We start from the raw sequence: 18,293 nt of genomic DNA on the forward strand, positions 1-18,293 counted from the left end.
GTGATGGCACAGCAGTCCTGAAATTTCAAGGCCTGGACCAGCATAGAGTTTGGTAATTTAACAATATGCCATATATGCAAAGTATTTACATTTTGAGAAAGAGAATCAACATGTAAACACTTGTCAGAGTTTATGGGGGAGAGCTCAGGGGAAGGGCGCTTCAGTAACAGTCTAGAAAGCAGGTTCCCTGTATTCACTGCTTGGAGCAGCCAATGTGCGTGCGAAACTGTGCTGCACTTACTTGGTTAAAGTCCTTCTGCCTCAGGTATGTAATTGCCTTGTTAATCTCCAGATCATTGGCCAGCTCCACGTACTGAGAGGCTTTCACTACTTCCACACACCTACAAGGAAGGGCGACAAGAAGGAGCACTCGCTCTCATTTCAGTCATTTCGGTTGGTCTCTGTGTGTGTGTGTGTGTGTGTGTGTGCATGTGTGTGCACAATGTCTGTACCCTTTTCTTGGGTGCACACACGTGTATACGTGCACATATGGAGAGCAGCAGTCAACGTCCACTGCCATCCTCTCTCATCACTCTCCACCGTGACCCCTCTTACAGCAGACAGCATTTCACCGGGGGCTGGCTTAGTCCATCTTCATCACGTGGGGAGTGTGGCAGCAGGCACAGCAGGCATGATGCCGGAGAATTAATTGTGAGCTACATCCTGACACGAAGGCAGAAGGAGAAAGCCTGGGCCTGGCATGGACTTTTTGAAACCTCAGAGCCACCCCAGTGACACACTTCCTCCAACAAGCCACACCCCCAATCCTTCTACTCTTCCAATTAGTGCCACTCCATAGTGACTAAACATTCAAATATATGAGCCTATGAGGGACATTCTTATTCGAATCATCACACTTCTCAATTTTAAAAACAAGAAAAACAATGAAGGGGATCACACATGAGGACATGGATTAATTTACTACACCTGCTTCAGTGACTAAAGCAAAATAATATGTCACTGAGGGTGTGGTTCATTGGCCTAGACCATGGTTGGAAACAAAGAATCCCTTTCTTCAGCAGAATGTTCTCCTGAAAAGCATCACTTATAAAAGAGCCTTCTACTTAAAACAGGGAAAGAGAACTTGAGGCCCCTCCGACACTATCGCTCCCTGAATGACATCTGTCCTCATCTGAAGATGAAACTGAGTTCTCAAAGAATAAACTGGAAACTCAGGTACATAAAGCACATATTTATTAAATGTCTACCACATGTCAGACCTTATGTTTTAGTATAGGGGCTGCAAGAGAGGATACAAATCTATCCCTCACCTGTGAGGAAAGAACAGTAAAGCAAGCTCTTCACAAAGGAGTTCAAGACCGGTGAGAGACACCAGATCAGAACGGGAATCCACAGACACTGCAGCTCACTCTGAAGGACAAGTATGAACAACTTGAGAAAAAGAAAGATGCAGAAGCCAGCAGCTGGACCTATTAAAGAGATTCAGTTGCTGTATATGGGGCAGAAGCACTCAAAGAGCAGAAAGAAAGATGGCCTGGGAAGCAGGCAGAAGCTATATCATTCAGAGTCTTTGTGGCAGGAAAAAGAATGCATGCTGTATTCTCAAAGTCCCAGACAAGGACTGAGGATGGTAAGAAAGTTGTTACTGCAAATTCTACACTCAGGAAAGTTACTCTAACAGGTGTAGTGAGAATTTTAGTTTCCTAAAACACCCAGTTATGTTGGAAATATGTTTTTGCTTTAATCCCAGGTGTGGGACATGGGGGTGTCCACAGCATCTATGATTTGCATCATGCTCTAGGAGAGGCATGATTTTGCAAACTGAAAATAGTTTAATTTGCAATTCTAGGAACTCTAGAGAGGGTATAATAAAATGCCAGAGCCCCAAGAGAAGTGGCAGCTGCTGCCCCCCCCCCCTGTTGCCCCTGCTGCTGCTTTTGCTGGTTGCTAATTGCTGGTTGCTGGATTGCTGGTTGCTTTATCCTGAGGACAAAGATTGGACCTGCCCCAAGGACCTCATCCCCCCTCATCAACAGGAACTAGTCTAAAAAGGTCTAGATCTCTTTCTTTTCTGTCTTTTTTTTTCTCTCCTACCTAGTGTTTTGGGGTTGGAAGGGATCAGAGTAGAAAAAGGTAGTAGGTAAAAGAATCAAATAAAATAACCAAGAAGTCATGGAGAACAGTCAGAAGATGGGCAGACATAATGGATGATTCCTGAACAAAAAGACCTTTGAACCTATACAGGTAGAAAGAGACACAAAGAGGTCATTCTGAGAGAAAAGGGGGCAAAATGGATGGGTGGTCTCTGAGATAGAGGACACGGAGCTCAGTTTAGCTTTCCGGCTTAGACAGTAGGATCACTTGCAGTCCCATCCCCTCAGATGGGCAATTTGGGATGGAACCTGTGAGTTCATGTTAACACAGGCTGAAAGAGAAGATATGCTTGGGACTGAAAAGCCCGAGTTACACAGCATAAAGAACATGTGAAGACTTGAGCTGGCAGCTGAATGTGTGAGCCTCCAGTACAATACTGAGTTTAGAGAAAGTATTTGGGACTTGACAGATGTAAGGGGCAGGAAGAGGCAGAAGTGATGAGGTGAAAACTTTCTGTTTTTTGTTTTTGTTTTTGTTTTGGTTTATCAAGACAGGGTTTCTTTGTGTAGTCCTGACTGTCCTGGTACTCACTGTGTAGACCAAGCTGGCCTTGAACTCAGAGATCTGCCTGCCTCTGCCTCCTAAGTGCTGGGATTAAAGGAGAGCATCACTACCACCAGACTAGAGGTGAAAACTTTTCTACTCACACTTCTAACAGAATGTGTAGCAGCTTCTTCTACACAAAGCGTTTCTCTCAGCAAAAACAAAACAAAACAAAATAAAAAACTCCTAGCTGTTGTATAATTTAAGCCATTCTGTAACTGACATAATGAGCACAGGGCTGTCCTACACTTCGGATATCTGTGGTGAGGGTGGGTCCAGGATCACACAGCACCCTGACGCTGCTGCAGAGAAGAGGCTCCCACAGGCCTCAGGTCCCACATCTTGCTATCATGGCACGCAGAACTGTACCAGTTTATCACGAAGAACTTTATGACGGATGAACAAGAATGTGATGATGGCTCAGTGGTTAAAGCACTTGCCCCAAAAGCCTGACAACTTGAGCTCAATCTCCACACCCAACCTAAAGGAAGAAAAAGAGAACGGACTTCACAAAAGCTGTCCTCTTATCTCTCTGTGCACGCATTACACACAGACACATGCAATAAATAGAGAATGTGATGTATCTTGGGTGAGATCTGGAAGGGTCCTTAGCAAAGGAGCTTCTAACTGGGCGTCTGAGGGCTTTAACCTGCAAGTATGCATATACTCATACATACATACATATATATACACACACACGCACACTTTTATGTGTGAAGGGCTTCAGATATCCGGAATGTTGAGAAAATTCTTCCTTCTACTTAGAATATTTATTCTCCACTTTTTTTTTTTTTCGAGACAGGGTTTCTCTGTGTAGCCTTGGCTGTCCTGACTTGCTTATAGACCAGGCTGGCCTCGAACTCAGAGAGATCTGCCTGCCTCTGCCTCCCTGAGTACTGGGATTACAGGCATGCACCACCAACACATGGATACCTGTAAGCTTCTTGAATAAGAAAACTTTTTTAAAAAATTGACCTATCATTGGTCTCAATAAACAATTATTTGCTTTTGTTATGTCTGCTGGATTTATAAGCATTAAAACCCTAAATGATAAAGAAAAATGAAATGATTAATTTCATTCCTACTAGAAAATTTATAGTAATTTCTTGTTTGATTAAAAAAAAATTATGCTAGGCATGGTTGCGCATGTCTTTAATTCCAGCACTCAGGAGGTAAAGCAGATCTCTGTGAGTTCCAGGCCAGCCTGGTCTACAGAGTAGTTCCAGGACAGCCAGGGCTATTACACAGAAAAACCCTATCTCAGAAGATAAAAACAAACAAAAACAACAACAACAACAACAAGAAAAAAACACACTTTTTTCAGAAGTAAGACACCTGTCAAAACAACACAAAATCTACAAGTTAGAGGGCACGTAGTCGGGGCTTTCTACAGCAGCTTTACCAATGAAGTGGTACCCTGAGTGAGCACCACTGCTTTCCCCGTGTGGCTTTCCCACATGTAGCAGGCAAGGCCATGGGCGTGGCATGTGGAGCTTTAAAGGCCGGCCCCAGCACCAGGAATTGACCTGATTCTTTACTTGACGTAAACTGGCTATATGCTGCTTCAAGGAAGTTACTTTTGTCTTGGTTGCTTTATAAATTCCATTTTTCTGAGTCAAACCACAGGGTTTTGCAACTACCTCAGACCATGCTTCTTTCAGTAAGTACCCATCCCAAATATACAGCACTCTGGACAATCCCCACTGATCTTTGGTCTTTCGGTGGTCTTCTGGCACATTGGAATTGGTTCTCTTGTACTGGGGTCATGTTGTTTGGGATACATATACAAACATACAAATGGTTTAGGTAAAGGTGCCAAGACCACTCAATGGAGAAAGTAGTTTTTCAACAAATAGTACTGGGAACACTGGCACTATACAAATAAGGTCCAACCTCATGCAAATGAATGAGGTTGGACCTTAATTCAATTACAGAAGTTAACTAAAAACTGATCACAGACCTAACTGTAAGAACTAAAACTACATAATTCTTGGAAGAAACCATAGGCAGAGTTTTAAAACAGGGCTAGTGAGACAGTTCTGCAGGTAGAGGCATGGGCTGCCAAGCCTCCCCACCCAAGTTTCAGCCCTGAGACCCCAGCTTAAAACAGACTCTCACTCTAGACTGTGACCAGTACCTGTAACAGTCTACACAGTGAACTCTAGGAAGCCAGGACTACATAGAGAGAACCTGTCTCAAAAACAAACAAACAGGGCTGGAGAGATGGCTCAGAGGTTAAGAGAGCTAGCTACTCTTCCAAAGGTCCTGAGTTCAATTCCCAGCAACCACATGGTGGCTCACAACCATCTATAATGAAATCTGGTGCCCTCTTCTGGTATGCAGGTGTACATGCAAACACACATTGTATACATAATAAATAAATAAGTAAATAAATAAATAAATAAATAAAAAACAAAACAAAAAAACCCAACCAAACAAAACCCAAAAACTCTTCAAGAAAACAAGAAAATATTTTCATGAAGTTGAGATACACAGAAGTATCCTCAAGAGGACCTACTAACTAAACAAACAGAAACAAGGGCAATAGTCTTGAATGGCACTTAATACATAAAAAATAATTGATATCAGATTAACATCAGATTAGGCTTCAGTGAAGTGCAAATCAAACATCACAATGCCATAGGCTCTTTGGTTAAGATGAGTAACTATAAATTATGCTAAGACTTTCTATATGCTATAGAGGGAGAGGAGCCAGGACTTGGTAGCATCTGGTGAGAGTTGAATGTACACATGCCCTCAAGATTATCCCACAGAGAAACAAGGGCCACACCCACAATCATACAATAATACTGACAGCAGGGTCAAATTCCAACTGAAACTACCACAATGCCCATTAGCATGATATACAGTGAAGCAGCAACATCAGAAGCAATGAAGCTGAACCCACGAGGACATGGCATCCACAAACATGAAGTAAGAAAGTCATGAACAAAAGGACAGAGCCAGTACGACTCTATCTCTAGTAAAGATTCTGATATGGTTTAAAGCTAGAAAAGCTACAGTAAGCATTCAGAGAAGCCTGCCAAAGTGGTTAAAGAGGAAGAGCACGGAAGGGGAGACACCAGCCACCCTTGGTTGAGGAGGCAACCTGGTGATGGCACCAGGATCTTTTATGGTGTTAAAAGTGTTTACATTTTACTTATCAAGCTAATATAGCAGTCACATGGGTGTTTGTTTCGTGATAGCTCATTTAGTAATGTTGTTTGGTATAACCTTTATTTCTTAGATGAGGTCTACCTAAATTGCTCAGGCTGGTGTGATCACCTCAGCCTCCTGAGCTGGTACTAATGGCACTATGCAGAGCAATGTCAGACACATGTAACAGAACTCCCAGGACTGTAATCTAAACACACAGAAAAGTTGATTTACGTAGTCTAGACTACAGACTGCCCCTTGAGGATCTGTTAAATCCCCTGATGATTTTAATATGCATCCAAAGAAGGCACCACTAGCAAAAAAAAAAAAAAGTGTTGCATCTATCAGAATCACTTATCAGGTCTGGGGGAGGAGTTATCAACATGTAACTGCTCACTCCTCAACTCAAAACCCTTCTACAGCTTTATGGAAGGAGGGGTGACAGAATCACATCAGTCATACTGCTCCCCCACTCCCATGCAGTGCTAGACAAGTGCTTTACCATCAAAGTAAGTACCACCTGTACTGCTAGCAAACAATCAGAGCAAAACCAGAAGTGGGTGCTTGTCTGTAATGCCAGTACGGGGGGGGGGGGGCAGATGTGGGAGGGCCACAGCTGAAGCCCAGCCATGGCTATATACTACCTCATAAAGCCAAAAACAAAAAAACAAACAACAACACCCAAAAACCATCAAGGCTCAGTGGGTAAAGTGCCTGCTTCTCAAGTCTCATGACTTGAGCTTGGATCCCCAGAACCCATGTAAGAAGACAGACATGTGTTTCTAATTCTAGCACTCCTACAAGCCGATAAGGTCAGAGTCAAAATAATCCCTTGGAAACTCCTGGCCCACCTAGCCTGGAAGAGAGTGCAGCAGCAGCAAACAGGAGACTGCCTCATTAACAGGCACAAGCAAGGGATCCCAGAGGCTGGAGAGGCGGTTCTGAGGTTAGGGGGGACATGTACTGCTCTTCCAGAGGACTGAGGTTCATAATCGCCTGTGTCTCGAGCTCCAGGGGATCCACTGCCTCTCTTGTCCTTCGTGGGACAACCACAGCAACCCCACTCCCCATGCATATATAAATAATTAGAAAAATAAAATCTTTTAAAAAAGGAATGCAAAGCCGAGCACGGTGCTGCACCCCTGTGATCCCAGCACTCAGGGAGGCAGAGGCAGACGGATCTCTTTAAGTTCAAGGTCAGCTTGGTCTACAAAGTCAGTCCAGGAGAGCCAAGGCGACACAGAGAAACCCTGTGTAGCCTCGAAAAAAACAAAACAAAACACAACAAAAAAAGAAGTGCAAAACTGAGTTGTCATCAATAAACTTAAGCTTAACCTTTTGGAGGAAACAATTTAAGTCACAAACATAGCATCAAAACCTGAGGTATGTGCTCACTGAAAATTAGCCCAGAAAGAAAAAAAAAAAAAAAAAATCAATGACCCTTTTTTAGAGAAAAAAAAAAATCCCTGGTTTTATAACTCAATAGTATTAGTAAAGTTTTGAAAGCTGAGCTAGCAGCATGTTGTGGGCACAAGAGATCATAAGGACACCAGGAATGTTAATCATGCATTGGTGTCTCTTCAAAGGAGGGAATACCTGTTTCCTCCCCAGAAACCTGAGAGTGGATGTTGTCAGTAGCCGGTGACCTGAGCTAGGTGTAGGCCAAGCCTCACTCGAATCCCCCAGGGTGCTGATCCTAGAATCTTAGCTTTGTTTCTCGGTCCACAGGACCCATCCTTGGGGGAGTTGTCACATGCACTTTACAGCCTGCTGACCCCTATGCTATCTTGGCCAGAGACCACACCCAATCCTAGGCCCTTCAGCTATAGACCCCATCTTCATGGTAGAGGTCACATGTACTTGGCAAAGGAGTTTCTACGTAGTCATGTTTCAAGCTTAATTGTGCACTGCAGTGTGGAATTATAATGAATATTGCCTGGAAACACTTTTCCAAAGTATTCTGTATTTAAAGAGTCTTACAATAAACACCTAGCCTCAGACTCCTGAAGTTTGATCAAGCCCAAGTAGAACTGAACCAAGTTTTCCTTCTTACTTCAGAGGAATCGTTTCCCTGCCAGCAGTAAAGGTTGCAAGGATTTCCGCTCTCCACACTGGCATAGTCCAGATTTCATGGGCTGAAATGTTTCACAGCAAAACTAGTAACCACTTAAAACCTTTTAAGCGGAAATGAGCTTGAAAAAGATGGTTTGAATGAACAGAAAGTAGTCTTTGAACCTCAAAAAAATGCTTCCCTTTAACTGAATAAATTTAAACATACAAACACAGAACTCCCTACGAAGCTAAGTTAAACAGAAGACTTGACTGGCATCTTTCTTACAAATGTCAGTTTAAAATGATATAAACAGAACAGATATCAAATAGCTTAATTTAAATGTTTTATTTAATTTCAAGTCTTAAAAGTGCTCCAAACACTGAACAGCTGTCATGTCTTGAAAAGACTGTAGCTTAATCATCGGCAGCTGATAAAATGCAAGAAAAGAGCAAAATGTGGAAAGTACAACACTGCTTGTGGCATGGAATGGTTCCCTGCATGCCAACTCCCAAGAGTCCTGCCTTCCTGCACTCACCCGTTCAGCCCCTGGTGGTAAGTCCCGCCCGCCCTCTGCCGCTTGGTCCCTTTCTTTATTATATAAGTGTATAAATAATGCTATTGGACTTCCCACCTCTTTCACATGTCAAGTAGGAACCTTTTCTTCTTCTAGCCACTTTTAGGATGCAGACATGGTCAAACGTTCTCTCCTAAGCAGGAATAGAGGTTAGAAAAAGGGTTCTGACATGTATTCAAATCTAGTCACTTTATCCTGAGATACAGCAATAGAATCTTCCTTGAATTTTCCTTTGCAAACCATCTTCTTCCCAAAACTGTGGGCTTCTGCTGGATAAGGTTGAACTCGTATTCTCTGGATAGCCATTTATTTGCTCAAGCTCAGTCGATCAAGATAGACTCCCTTTTCTCAGCGGGGTTCTAAAAGTCTCTCCTGATCTGGGTGACCCCAGGTCTTGTAAGGAGCATCACATAGCCCTCAGGCCAAACCCTTCCCTGATAAGGAAACTGCTCTAGTAAGCATCTAGAAATTCCTAGAAATGCCCCATCCTGCTAAAAACCTTAGTCCAGCAGTGACCTTCAATTGTACTTGGAGATCCCCCAACTAGCACAGGATAATTAAATACTGAATTTTGCGTCTTGTCAAAGGACCATTAAGTATCCCTGGCCCCAGTGAATCAAACACACTCATCGTTGAAATCCCTCCTGCCCAGGGTTTATATTGCCCTTGATTTCACATCAATAAAGGTTCGTGCTTTCAGTTCAAGACCACTGAAGTTTCTCATTTATCCTTTCCCTGGCTGCTTCTCACCGGGCCTGCCCTCCCAACTTGACAGGCCTGTGTCTCGGCTGCGAACCGACCTGGGCTTTCGCACCCCTGCCGTGCTTATCACAGCAGCTTGACCAAGAGCTGTAACACCTTGGTATTGCCATAGGCTTTTGAATGCCTGAGCTTGCATTGCCACCACGAGATATTCTAAAAGAGCTACTCTAACACTGTGGAAAACGTTTTCCACAGTCCAGTTTAGCACACTCAGGCCTCACTGAAATGCACTCTAGGTGCCCTTAACCCCCCGTTCTCTGTCTGGAAGCCGGGTTCCAGACTGCCTGCCGAAATCCAGGCTCCCGCCCAGCAGAGAACACCACCAGCTAGAAGACAACTTCACCTACATTCTACCTTTAACTCTTACAATTTAGACACCTCACTCACTTCCCAGACCTACGTATTTTCTAGAAGGCTGTGGACTGCGGCTTCTGACAGATTCCATGGTCCAAATTCACACCCTAACTTGGAAAGCAATTCAGGTGTGGCTATGCAGTGCCCGAAGGACACCAGGCTGCTGTGGCCATCTGGCATCATACCCCTCGGAGGGTCCTCTGAGGAGCATCTACTCAGGTCCCGCCACTCCCGCCAGGTGAAGTGCACAGCTGTGTCCTCCAAGGATAGCCAGCTCCATTTCTGCTTCCGGACACCCACTGACTATGCTCCCTATGGTTTTCTTCACAACAGAGTGTTACAGAGTGACAGGGGCTGCAGCAGAGCCTCCGGGACCTCCTGAACAGGAATGGAATATGGCAACGGAGCCCCAAGACAGTGGGCAGATAGCAGGTTCAGAGTCTTTAATCTCAACCATAAACTCTAAGGTTGTCTCCAAAGTGTAACATCCACTGTGCTCTTGCTATCTGCAAGTGTATTTATAAAGATTAGATAGATACATACATACATAGACATGTGTGTATGTTATACCATGAATACAAAATATTCACCTATACACACATATTTTTATATATGTTCATGTCAAATATTGTCAAATCCTGCAAGGCTTGGAACCTTGACTAGAGGTGGTGAGGACATGAAGAAAGGACAGACGCACATTTATAAGGTACAGTACAGCGTGAGGAGTTAGCTAGTTTCAGTACAAAGTCTCTGTGGGTGACCAGTCTTGGGCAGTTAGCATCAGAGAAGAAAACTGCCGTTGCTTGTCTTCGCACACACTGAGCAAAGCTTTGCTAACCCCTTCAGCCTGGCCCATATGTGTTTTTACCAATGGGATAATATGTTAATTGTCCCATAGGTCCAAGGCCTTGGGGCCCTCAGTATGTGCCCGTGCGAACAACACACACTCACTCAGTTTTTCCTTTGCTCCCTACAAAGAATAATTTTTAAAGATTATATACATATCTTTCAAGCTACTAAAATAAAATTTGCACTTGAATTTCCTGTTATCTGAGATCTAGCCAAAAAGAAAGAAAGGAAGAATGAGAGAAAAGAAAGAAAGAAAAAAAGCATTTTAAGATAAGCTCTCATGTAGCCTAGGCTGGCCACAAAATTGTTAAGCTAGTTATACAGCTAAGGATGGCCTTGAACACCTGATCTCCACCTCCCAAATTCTGAGATTACAGGCATGTACCACCATGGCTGATATACACTTTTTTTTTTTTTTTAACTGGCAGATCCCATATAAAGGAATGGGTGCTTATCTGGATAAAAAATAGGAAAATAAGGCATATTTTAGGTTGTAAATAAAATCTTAAAAGCACATGATAAGCAGTACATAAGGGACTGAAGAGATGGCTCTGGTTAAGGGCACAGGGCCTGTGTTTCATTCCTGACACCTACATGGTGGCTCACTTGTTTAGCTCCAGCTTCAGGAGAGCTGATGCTCTCTTCTAGCCTCCGGGGGAACCAGGCACACACATAGTCCATAAACATACATGCAGGCAAAACACCCATACACATAAAATAATAATTAAAAAAATAAGAAAGAACTATAAGACACTGTGCTCTTTGGTTAAAACAAATAAAAATTCATATTTAAAACTGTGAAGCCATGATAAAACTATATGAGGGTAAATCCCGAACTCAAGCGACAGAAATGAGTGTTCTGCCTAGACCCCTCCTGTACTAGGCCGGGCTATACCACCAATGCGCTAATATGCACCTTTCAGACTGATTCTAATATTGATGTGCTCATTTTCCCACGTCATAGCTGTCTATCAACATTTCCTAAGAAACCCTATCTTTTTGTTAAATGGGAGGCCATCATTTCACAAAAGAAATATATTCAAGCGAAAATTTTCATCTTGGCTGAAGCAAAGGTTATTGGGTTGAAAGGAATGTCTGACGTGAGTGAGTTGAAAAATTAAGAGTAAGATGGGCATAAGAATTGGTTACATTATACCCAATACCTGTGATACTAGCACTTGGGAGGCTGAGGTAGAAGGATGAAGTGAGTTCCAGACTGGACCACTATGATGGTTAATCTTGGTTGCCAATTTGACTAACGTAGAATGAGCTAAAACCCAAATTCCAGACTACCATGGGAGGTTTCCTTGCTTGGGTTATTTGAGATGGGAAGACTTAGCCTATGCGGGCCACACTCTCTGGTGGCAGCCCAGAGACTGGGCTGGAAGACATGGAAGAAGTAAGCTTTTGCTGTTTGCCTGAAAACCCTTACTTTCTCCGGCAAGTTCATCATCTTGCTTTACTTGTACTAGGACTAATTCTGAGATTTCAATGTATACTGAAGAGCAGCAGCTCTGCTGAAATCTTCAGGACTCTCGGGCCAGACTCGGACTGTGAGACATCTGGTTCTGAGGACCAAACAACTGCTGGATTCTGCATTCTCAGCCTTTCAGGCATGAGACAGCCATTGTTGCCTACCTGGACCACAACCTGAAAGTTCTCTATTAAATCCCACATACATACTTTCAAAGTTTATTTATATATATGTTGTATATGGGTGTTTTGTATGCATGTATGTCTATACACCAGAAGAGGGCATAGGGTCCCATGGAACTACAGTTACAGACTGCATTTATAGATGACTGTGACCCACCATGTAGTTGCCAAGAATTGAACTCTGAACCTCTGGAAGAGCAGCCAATGCTCTTAACCACTGAGCCATCTCTCCAGCTCTCTATATTTTTTTCTCATTCTATCACTTCTGTTCCTTTAGAAAATCCTCACTAATGTAACTACAGAAGGAAAGAGGGAAGGGGACAGACAAGCCAGCTGGCTGGCTTAGTGGTGTATGTCTGTGATCCCCAAACTGATGAGATGGAAGAAAGAAGATCATTCAAGGTCATTTCCAGCGACTTAGGGAATTTGAAAGCAGCCCTGATTTAAGAAACTTTGTCTAAAACACATGAAGAAGGAGTAGAGTCACCTAGCCTGGTATAGCCTAAATCTAACATAACAAAAGCACTTTAACAGCAAAATTTGACACTTCTATTTGAGGAAAATTTCAGCTGCACTAATTCTGAGTGATAAAGCAGGGTGTCACTTGACTTGTAAGCAAGCAGTAAGAATACTAAGATACTACTATAATAATAATCTTCTAAAACCATAAAATACTAAAGACTGTCCATCACCCTCCATAATCTCAAAAGAAACAACCAGAAAAAATGGTGCTCTTGAAAAAATAAAAGCACACACACACACACACACACACACACACACACACACACACAAAGAAAGTTTGTATGAGAAATCCAAGGAAGTCTCAGAAATCAAACATCAGAGATAGAAAGTACCAAATCAGGCCAGGCAGCAGTGGTACACAGCTTTAATCCTAGCACTCGGGAGGCAGAGGCAGGCAGATCTCTGTGAGTTCGAGGCCAGCCTGGTCTACAGAGAGAGAGTTCCAGGACAGCCAGAGCTACATGGAGAAGCCCTGTCTTGAAAAACAAACAAACAAACATGAAAATGCCAAATCAGAGAAAAAAGGTGACATGGAGGTTTAAAGTTTGATGGGAATTAATAAGCAGATGTGAAGGGAGCAAATTATCAAAGAGTTTATACAACATGTTTCCCTAAGTGAAACAGAAACAACACTGCAGGGGTCTGAGACAAAGACATAGGAAAAGGGGCTGGAGAGATGGCTCAGTGGTTAAGAGCTCTGTCTGCTCTTCCAGAGGTCCTGAGTTCAATTCCCAGCAACCACATGGTGGCTCACAACTGTACAACTGTCTATACCTTCTACTCCATCTCCTGGCATGCAGGTTTACATACAGATAGAGCTTTCAAAATAAATAAATAAAATCTTTAAAAAGAAATTAAAAAACAAGACAGGGGAGAAGGACAAATTTAAATACATGGTTATAGAATTTCAGTTAGGGGAAAAATCCAGGTCCCCTGCAAACAATGGAAACGACTAGGGATAGGGTTCTAGTCAGCAGCAAATGTAGTTAGGGAGGGACACAGGGCCCAGAGCTCAGAACAAAGGCCTACCCCAGAACCTTAAACTGGCCCAGTGGTCAGTCAACAATCAATGCTGGACACATTAGCACCTGCCTGAAGTCCCACCACTCAGGAAACTTAGGGAAGAGGAGCTCCAAGGCCAGCCTTGAAAACACCCTAAGAACCCTGTCTCAAACAGTAAGAAAGAATGGGGGTACCATCAGGGAGACTGACACAAACGGATTTTAAAACAAAACCAAGAGAAAAATACAGTTACTGCTTTTTAAACAAAAGGGTTCAATCTGGGAAAGAACTCAAAGCAGACTCCAAGATGACAGTCAGCCCCAGGTCACAACAGTAACGTCTTACAGAACAGAAGCAAAGCGTACTTCAGTGAGGGAGAGTGAGAAACTGAATGCAAGGTCAGATTGCTCACGCTGCAATCCGTGCTGAGGGAGGAGGACTGCTGCGAGTTCACTAGACTCATCTGCACAAAGGAAGGAAGAATTGAAGACAGAGAGACAGAAAGGAAGAAAGGAAAGAAGAAAGGAAGGAAGGAAGAAAGGAAAGACAGGAGGAAGGACGGAAGGAAAGAAAGAAGAAAGGAAGAAGAAAGGAAGGAAGGAAGGAAGGAAGGAAGGAAGGAAGGAAGGAAGGAAAGAAGGGAGAAGGGACAAAGAGACTGAAAGACAGGTAAGCAGGCAAGTGGGGAAAAAAAATGTCATGGGCCAAACTGAAGCCTCCAGTACAAACTAGACAAGACAGTTGGGAATGAATGGATTCTGGGTGCTAACCACAAGCCTGTAAGGCTTTCACTAAGGAGGGCACTTGTTCTCTCTCTCAGGAAGAAATGAAAGGTGATCAGAAAGATGAAGTGTGATGCTTCCACACTTACTCCCCTTTTGAAAAACCATATGCATGTACTTCAGGTTCTAAAGATCCCAGCACTCAGGAGGCAGAGGCAGGCAGATCTCTGTGAGCTCAAGGCCAGCCTGGTCTACAAACAGAGTCTAGGACAAGGTTACATGAGAAACCCTGTCTCAAAAAAACCCCAAAACCAAACCAAAACAGAGATTCTGATGCGGTGCCGTGTTTGTTTAAAAGTTCAAAATAAGAATTCTGTAAAGTTCAGATCTGTGTTAATACAAGAAAGAATTTTTAAAATTTCTTACAGATGTTTAAACAAAATTTAAAAAATGAAAAAAAGATTCTGTGCAGAAACTAAATGATCACCTACAAAAGACAATCAGAGAGAGCCCCATGCTCAGTGTAGGAACAGGAAATTATTCACCCCCTGTTCATGTAATAAATGTTCTAAGATTTACCAGTTCTAAAATTCTTTACTTCATTCTGGGAAGCAGTTTATATATGGGGACAATGGCCACTTTAGAGCTATTTCTCAGGATAGAAAGTTTAATACTAATGCCAAAATTAAGCCAGAAAAAGAAGAAAAGGAGAAAACAAAAACAAAACAAAACGGAATTTCTACAACAAAAGTATCAAAAATGGCAACACACTGGCCTTAACCACATGATGAAGAAGAAAAAGACCTCATGACAACTTCACATGTCCCACTAACCTTAACATATAAGGTAACCAGCATGAAAAGTGTAGGTTGATACTAACCATTATGTATTCAGTTTTCTAATGCCAATATAAATTACAGAACACCACACTCACAGAGCTTTACTGAATTTCACCCTTACCAGTTATAGCCCACAGCAAAAGATGCTTCGATTACAGGAGCAATGAGTTTTGCAGCTGTCATGATGTATTTTTCTGCCATGGCTTTCCTATATTATATAAACAAAAGTTATATTTGGATGTGACATAAAAGTAATTTATATTTAATTCTCAAAATGTAAGTATAAAGATTATCTATCAAGCCTGGTGCTGTGGCACATGTCATTAATTCCAACACTCAGGGAGGCAGAGGCAGGCAAATTGCTGTGAGCTTGAGGCCAGCCTGGTCTACAAAGTAAGTTCAGAACCCAATTTGTATATGCAGAATTGTGAGGAGGATCTCCTGATCTAGACAGGAGAAAAGAAAAACAACATCCCTAATTGTTTTCTTAAGTGTGGTAAAATAGATACAATGTAAGATATACCATCTTGGCATTTATTTACTTAGACAGGTCTTGTCATGTAGCCCAGGCTGTGATGGAGTTTGTGGTCTTCCTGTCTTCTAGGGTTCACATGTGAGTCCCTATGCCTGGCACTTAAAATTTACTTTTTTTTTCTTTTTTTGAAAGAGGGACTCTGTTTAGCCCTGGCTGCCTCTGCCTCTGAGAGCTGAGATTAAAGGTGTGTGCCATCACACTTGGTTTATTTAATCATTTTTTGAAAATACAGGTCAGTAGTATTAAGTATATTTACTTAATACTTAATCAACAGTACTCTATTCATTTTCAAAACTTAAAACTCAATACCCATTATATTCATTAAACAGTAGCTTTCACTTTAGACTCAAACCGTACGTACTCTTTGGAAACTACCATTCACATTCTTTTTCTGTGGTATATACTGGTTTTCTTTTTCAAGATTTGTTTTTATTTTATGTGGATCAGTGTTTACCTGCATGCATATGTGTATACCACATGCAGGCCTACTGCCAACGGAAGCCAGAAGAGAGCATCAGATCCTCTGGAACTGGAGCTGAACCACCATGTGGGTGCTGGGAATTGAACCCAGGTCCTTTGGAAATTACCAGTGCTAATTAACCACTGAGCCACTTCTCCAGCTCCCTGAGTCCTTTTGTTTTGTTTTGTTTTTTGAGACAGGGTTTCTCTGTGTAGCTTTGATTGTCCTGGATTTCCTTTGTAGACCAGTCGGGCCTTGAACTCAGAGATCTGCCTGCCTGTAATCTGAGTGCTGGGATTAAAGGCATGTGCTACCTCGCTCAGCCCCTTGAGGCCATTTTTAAAACTGCTGTGTCTATAAATCCAGGAAGACGGACTAAGATAAATACTTTCACTGTAAATTGGTGTATCTACTTTGGAATACAACTTGGCGTTTTCCAGTGATGATGACTATGTGCATTTTATAATACACAAATACATTACATTTATACACATCCATATATACTTTCAAAAGTAACATGCAGCTGGAGGTAAAGGCAGTTGGATCTCTGTGTTGGAGATCAGCCTGGTCTACACAGTGAGTTCCAGGCCAGCCAAGACTATATAGTGTGACCTTGTTATGACTTTGTTTTAATAACACAATTTCTTAGCCTGCTGGTGGTAGCGCACGTCTTTGATCCCAACACTTAAGAGGCAGAGGCAGGCGGATTTCCATGAGTTTGAAGGCAGCCTGGTCTACAGAGCAAGTTCCAGGACAACCAAGACTACACAGTGAAATTCTATCTCAAAAAACAAAACAAAACAGAACAGCAGCAACAAAAATAACACAGTTTTTTTTTCTGGGTTGTGTGTGTGTGTGTGTGTGTGTGTGTGTGTGTGTGTGTGCATGTGCACATGCATGCCTGGTCAGTGTTGCATGTCCTTCTCTATCACTTTCCACCTTGTGCTGACTAAATCTGGAGCTCAACAGTGACTGCTCAGCGAGGCCCCAGTGCTGGCATACCACCTGGCCTTCTACATGGGTGCTAGAGAACCCAACTCATGTCCTCGTGCTGGCTATCCAAATAGTAACCCACTGAGCTGTCTGCCCAGTCCCACACACCATTTCTTTAATGGCCGCCTACACCTTACTTTCATGTCTGTGGGTAGGTTATGTAAATTTATCTGCAGAGCTTTGTCTGTGTTTTGTTATTTCTTTACCTTGTCAGGAAGCAGGGAAAGGCACAGAGGTAGCCCAGGAGGCCCGTACACTGCTATCAAACAAGTCTTTCTGTATGTGGGAGTGGCAGTACCAGGATTGAAGCAGGCTTAGTTGTGCTGGGCAGGTGCTCTCACACTGAGCTGCATCCCCGGCCCTTGTTTGGCAGGACAGGGCTTTACTGTGTAATAGAATAGCCTGTGACTGGCTGACCTCAAACTCATGGTCCTCCTGCCTCCACTTCCCTTGTGCTAAGATTATCTACACCACCACTCCAAGCCATTTTTGTTTTAGTTTCATTTTAGTGTTTGTTTGGGGTATTTTTTTGCCTGTTTGTTTTTGGTTTTGTTTTTTGAAATGACAGTATCTCCCAACATAGTCCAGGCTGTCCTCAAACTTGCTATGTAGAGCAGGGTGGCCTTGAACTCACCTAGCCTTTATGAACTCATTTCTTACATAGCTGTCTTTTTTTTATTTTTCCCAAACAGGGTTTCTGTGTAGCCTTGGCTGTCCTGAACTCGCTTTGTAAACCAGGCTGGCTTTGAACTCAGAGATCTACCTGTCTGTGTGCCTCCTGTGTACTGGGATATAAGGCCTATACCATTGCTCCTGTCTACTGACAAGTTTTGTAAGAATCAATGGGAAAGCAGCCATTTTCTAAAAACTAAAGCCATATTATTTAGTAGCCAAATGTTACCTTTCACGTTCCATTTGCCTAAGATGGTCATTTTTTATAGCTTCAATCAATAAATTAGTATGAGGATCATCCTAGAGAAAAAATTAAGAAAGTAAGTCAGACAAAATTAAAAACATAAGATTTCTAATCAAAAGCTGACAGCCTGAACTTGATTTTGTTGTTTTGATGGTTGCCTACCACACTCTCCATGGAATTAATATATATTTGGAGCAGCAGACAAAACGGTCAGGCCAGAAAGAATAAATATGTGATACTAT

General features: G+C 42.5%; 1 protein-coding gene across 5 annotated transcripts in view; it reads right to left on the minus strand.

Annotated features, from left to right (window-relative positions):
* Ift88 (intraflagellar transport 88) overlaps window positions 1–18,293 on the minus strand; it is a 95,177-nt gene that overhangs the window by 49,291 nt on the left and 27,593 nt on the right. For all 5 annotated transcript variants that reach the window (XM_021639078.2, XM_021639076.2, XM_060391119.1 and 2 more), the window contains 3 exons: window positions 18,037–18,107; window positions 15,269–15,355; window positions 242–341 (listed from right to left, as the gene is read on the minus strand). In XM_021639078.2, coding sequence (XP_021494753.1) covers window positions 242–341; window positions 15,269–15,355; window positions 18,037–18,107 — 258 coding nt within the window. The remainder of the gene's footprint in view (window positions 1–241; window positions 342–15,268; window positions 15,356–18,036; window positions 18,108–18,293) is intronic.

The sequence above is a fragment of the Meriones unguiculatus genome, chromosome 9, assembly GCF_030254825.1.
Source record: "Meriones unguiculatus strain TT.TT164.6M chromosome 9, Bangor_MerUng_6.1, whole genome shotgun sequence".
Lineage (NCBI taxonomy): Eukaryota > Metazoa > Chordata > Mammalia > Rodentia > Muridae > Meriones > Meriones unguiculatus.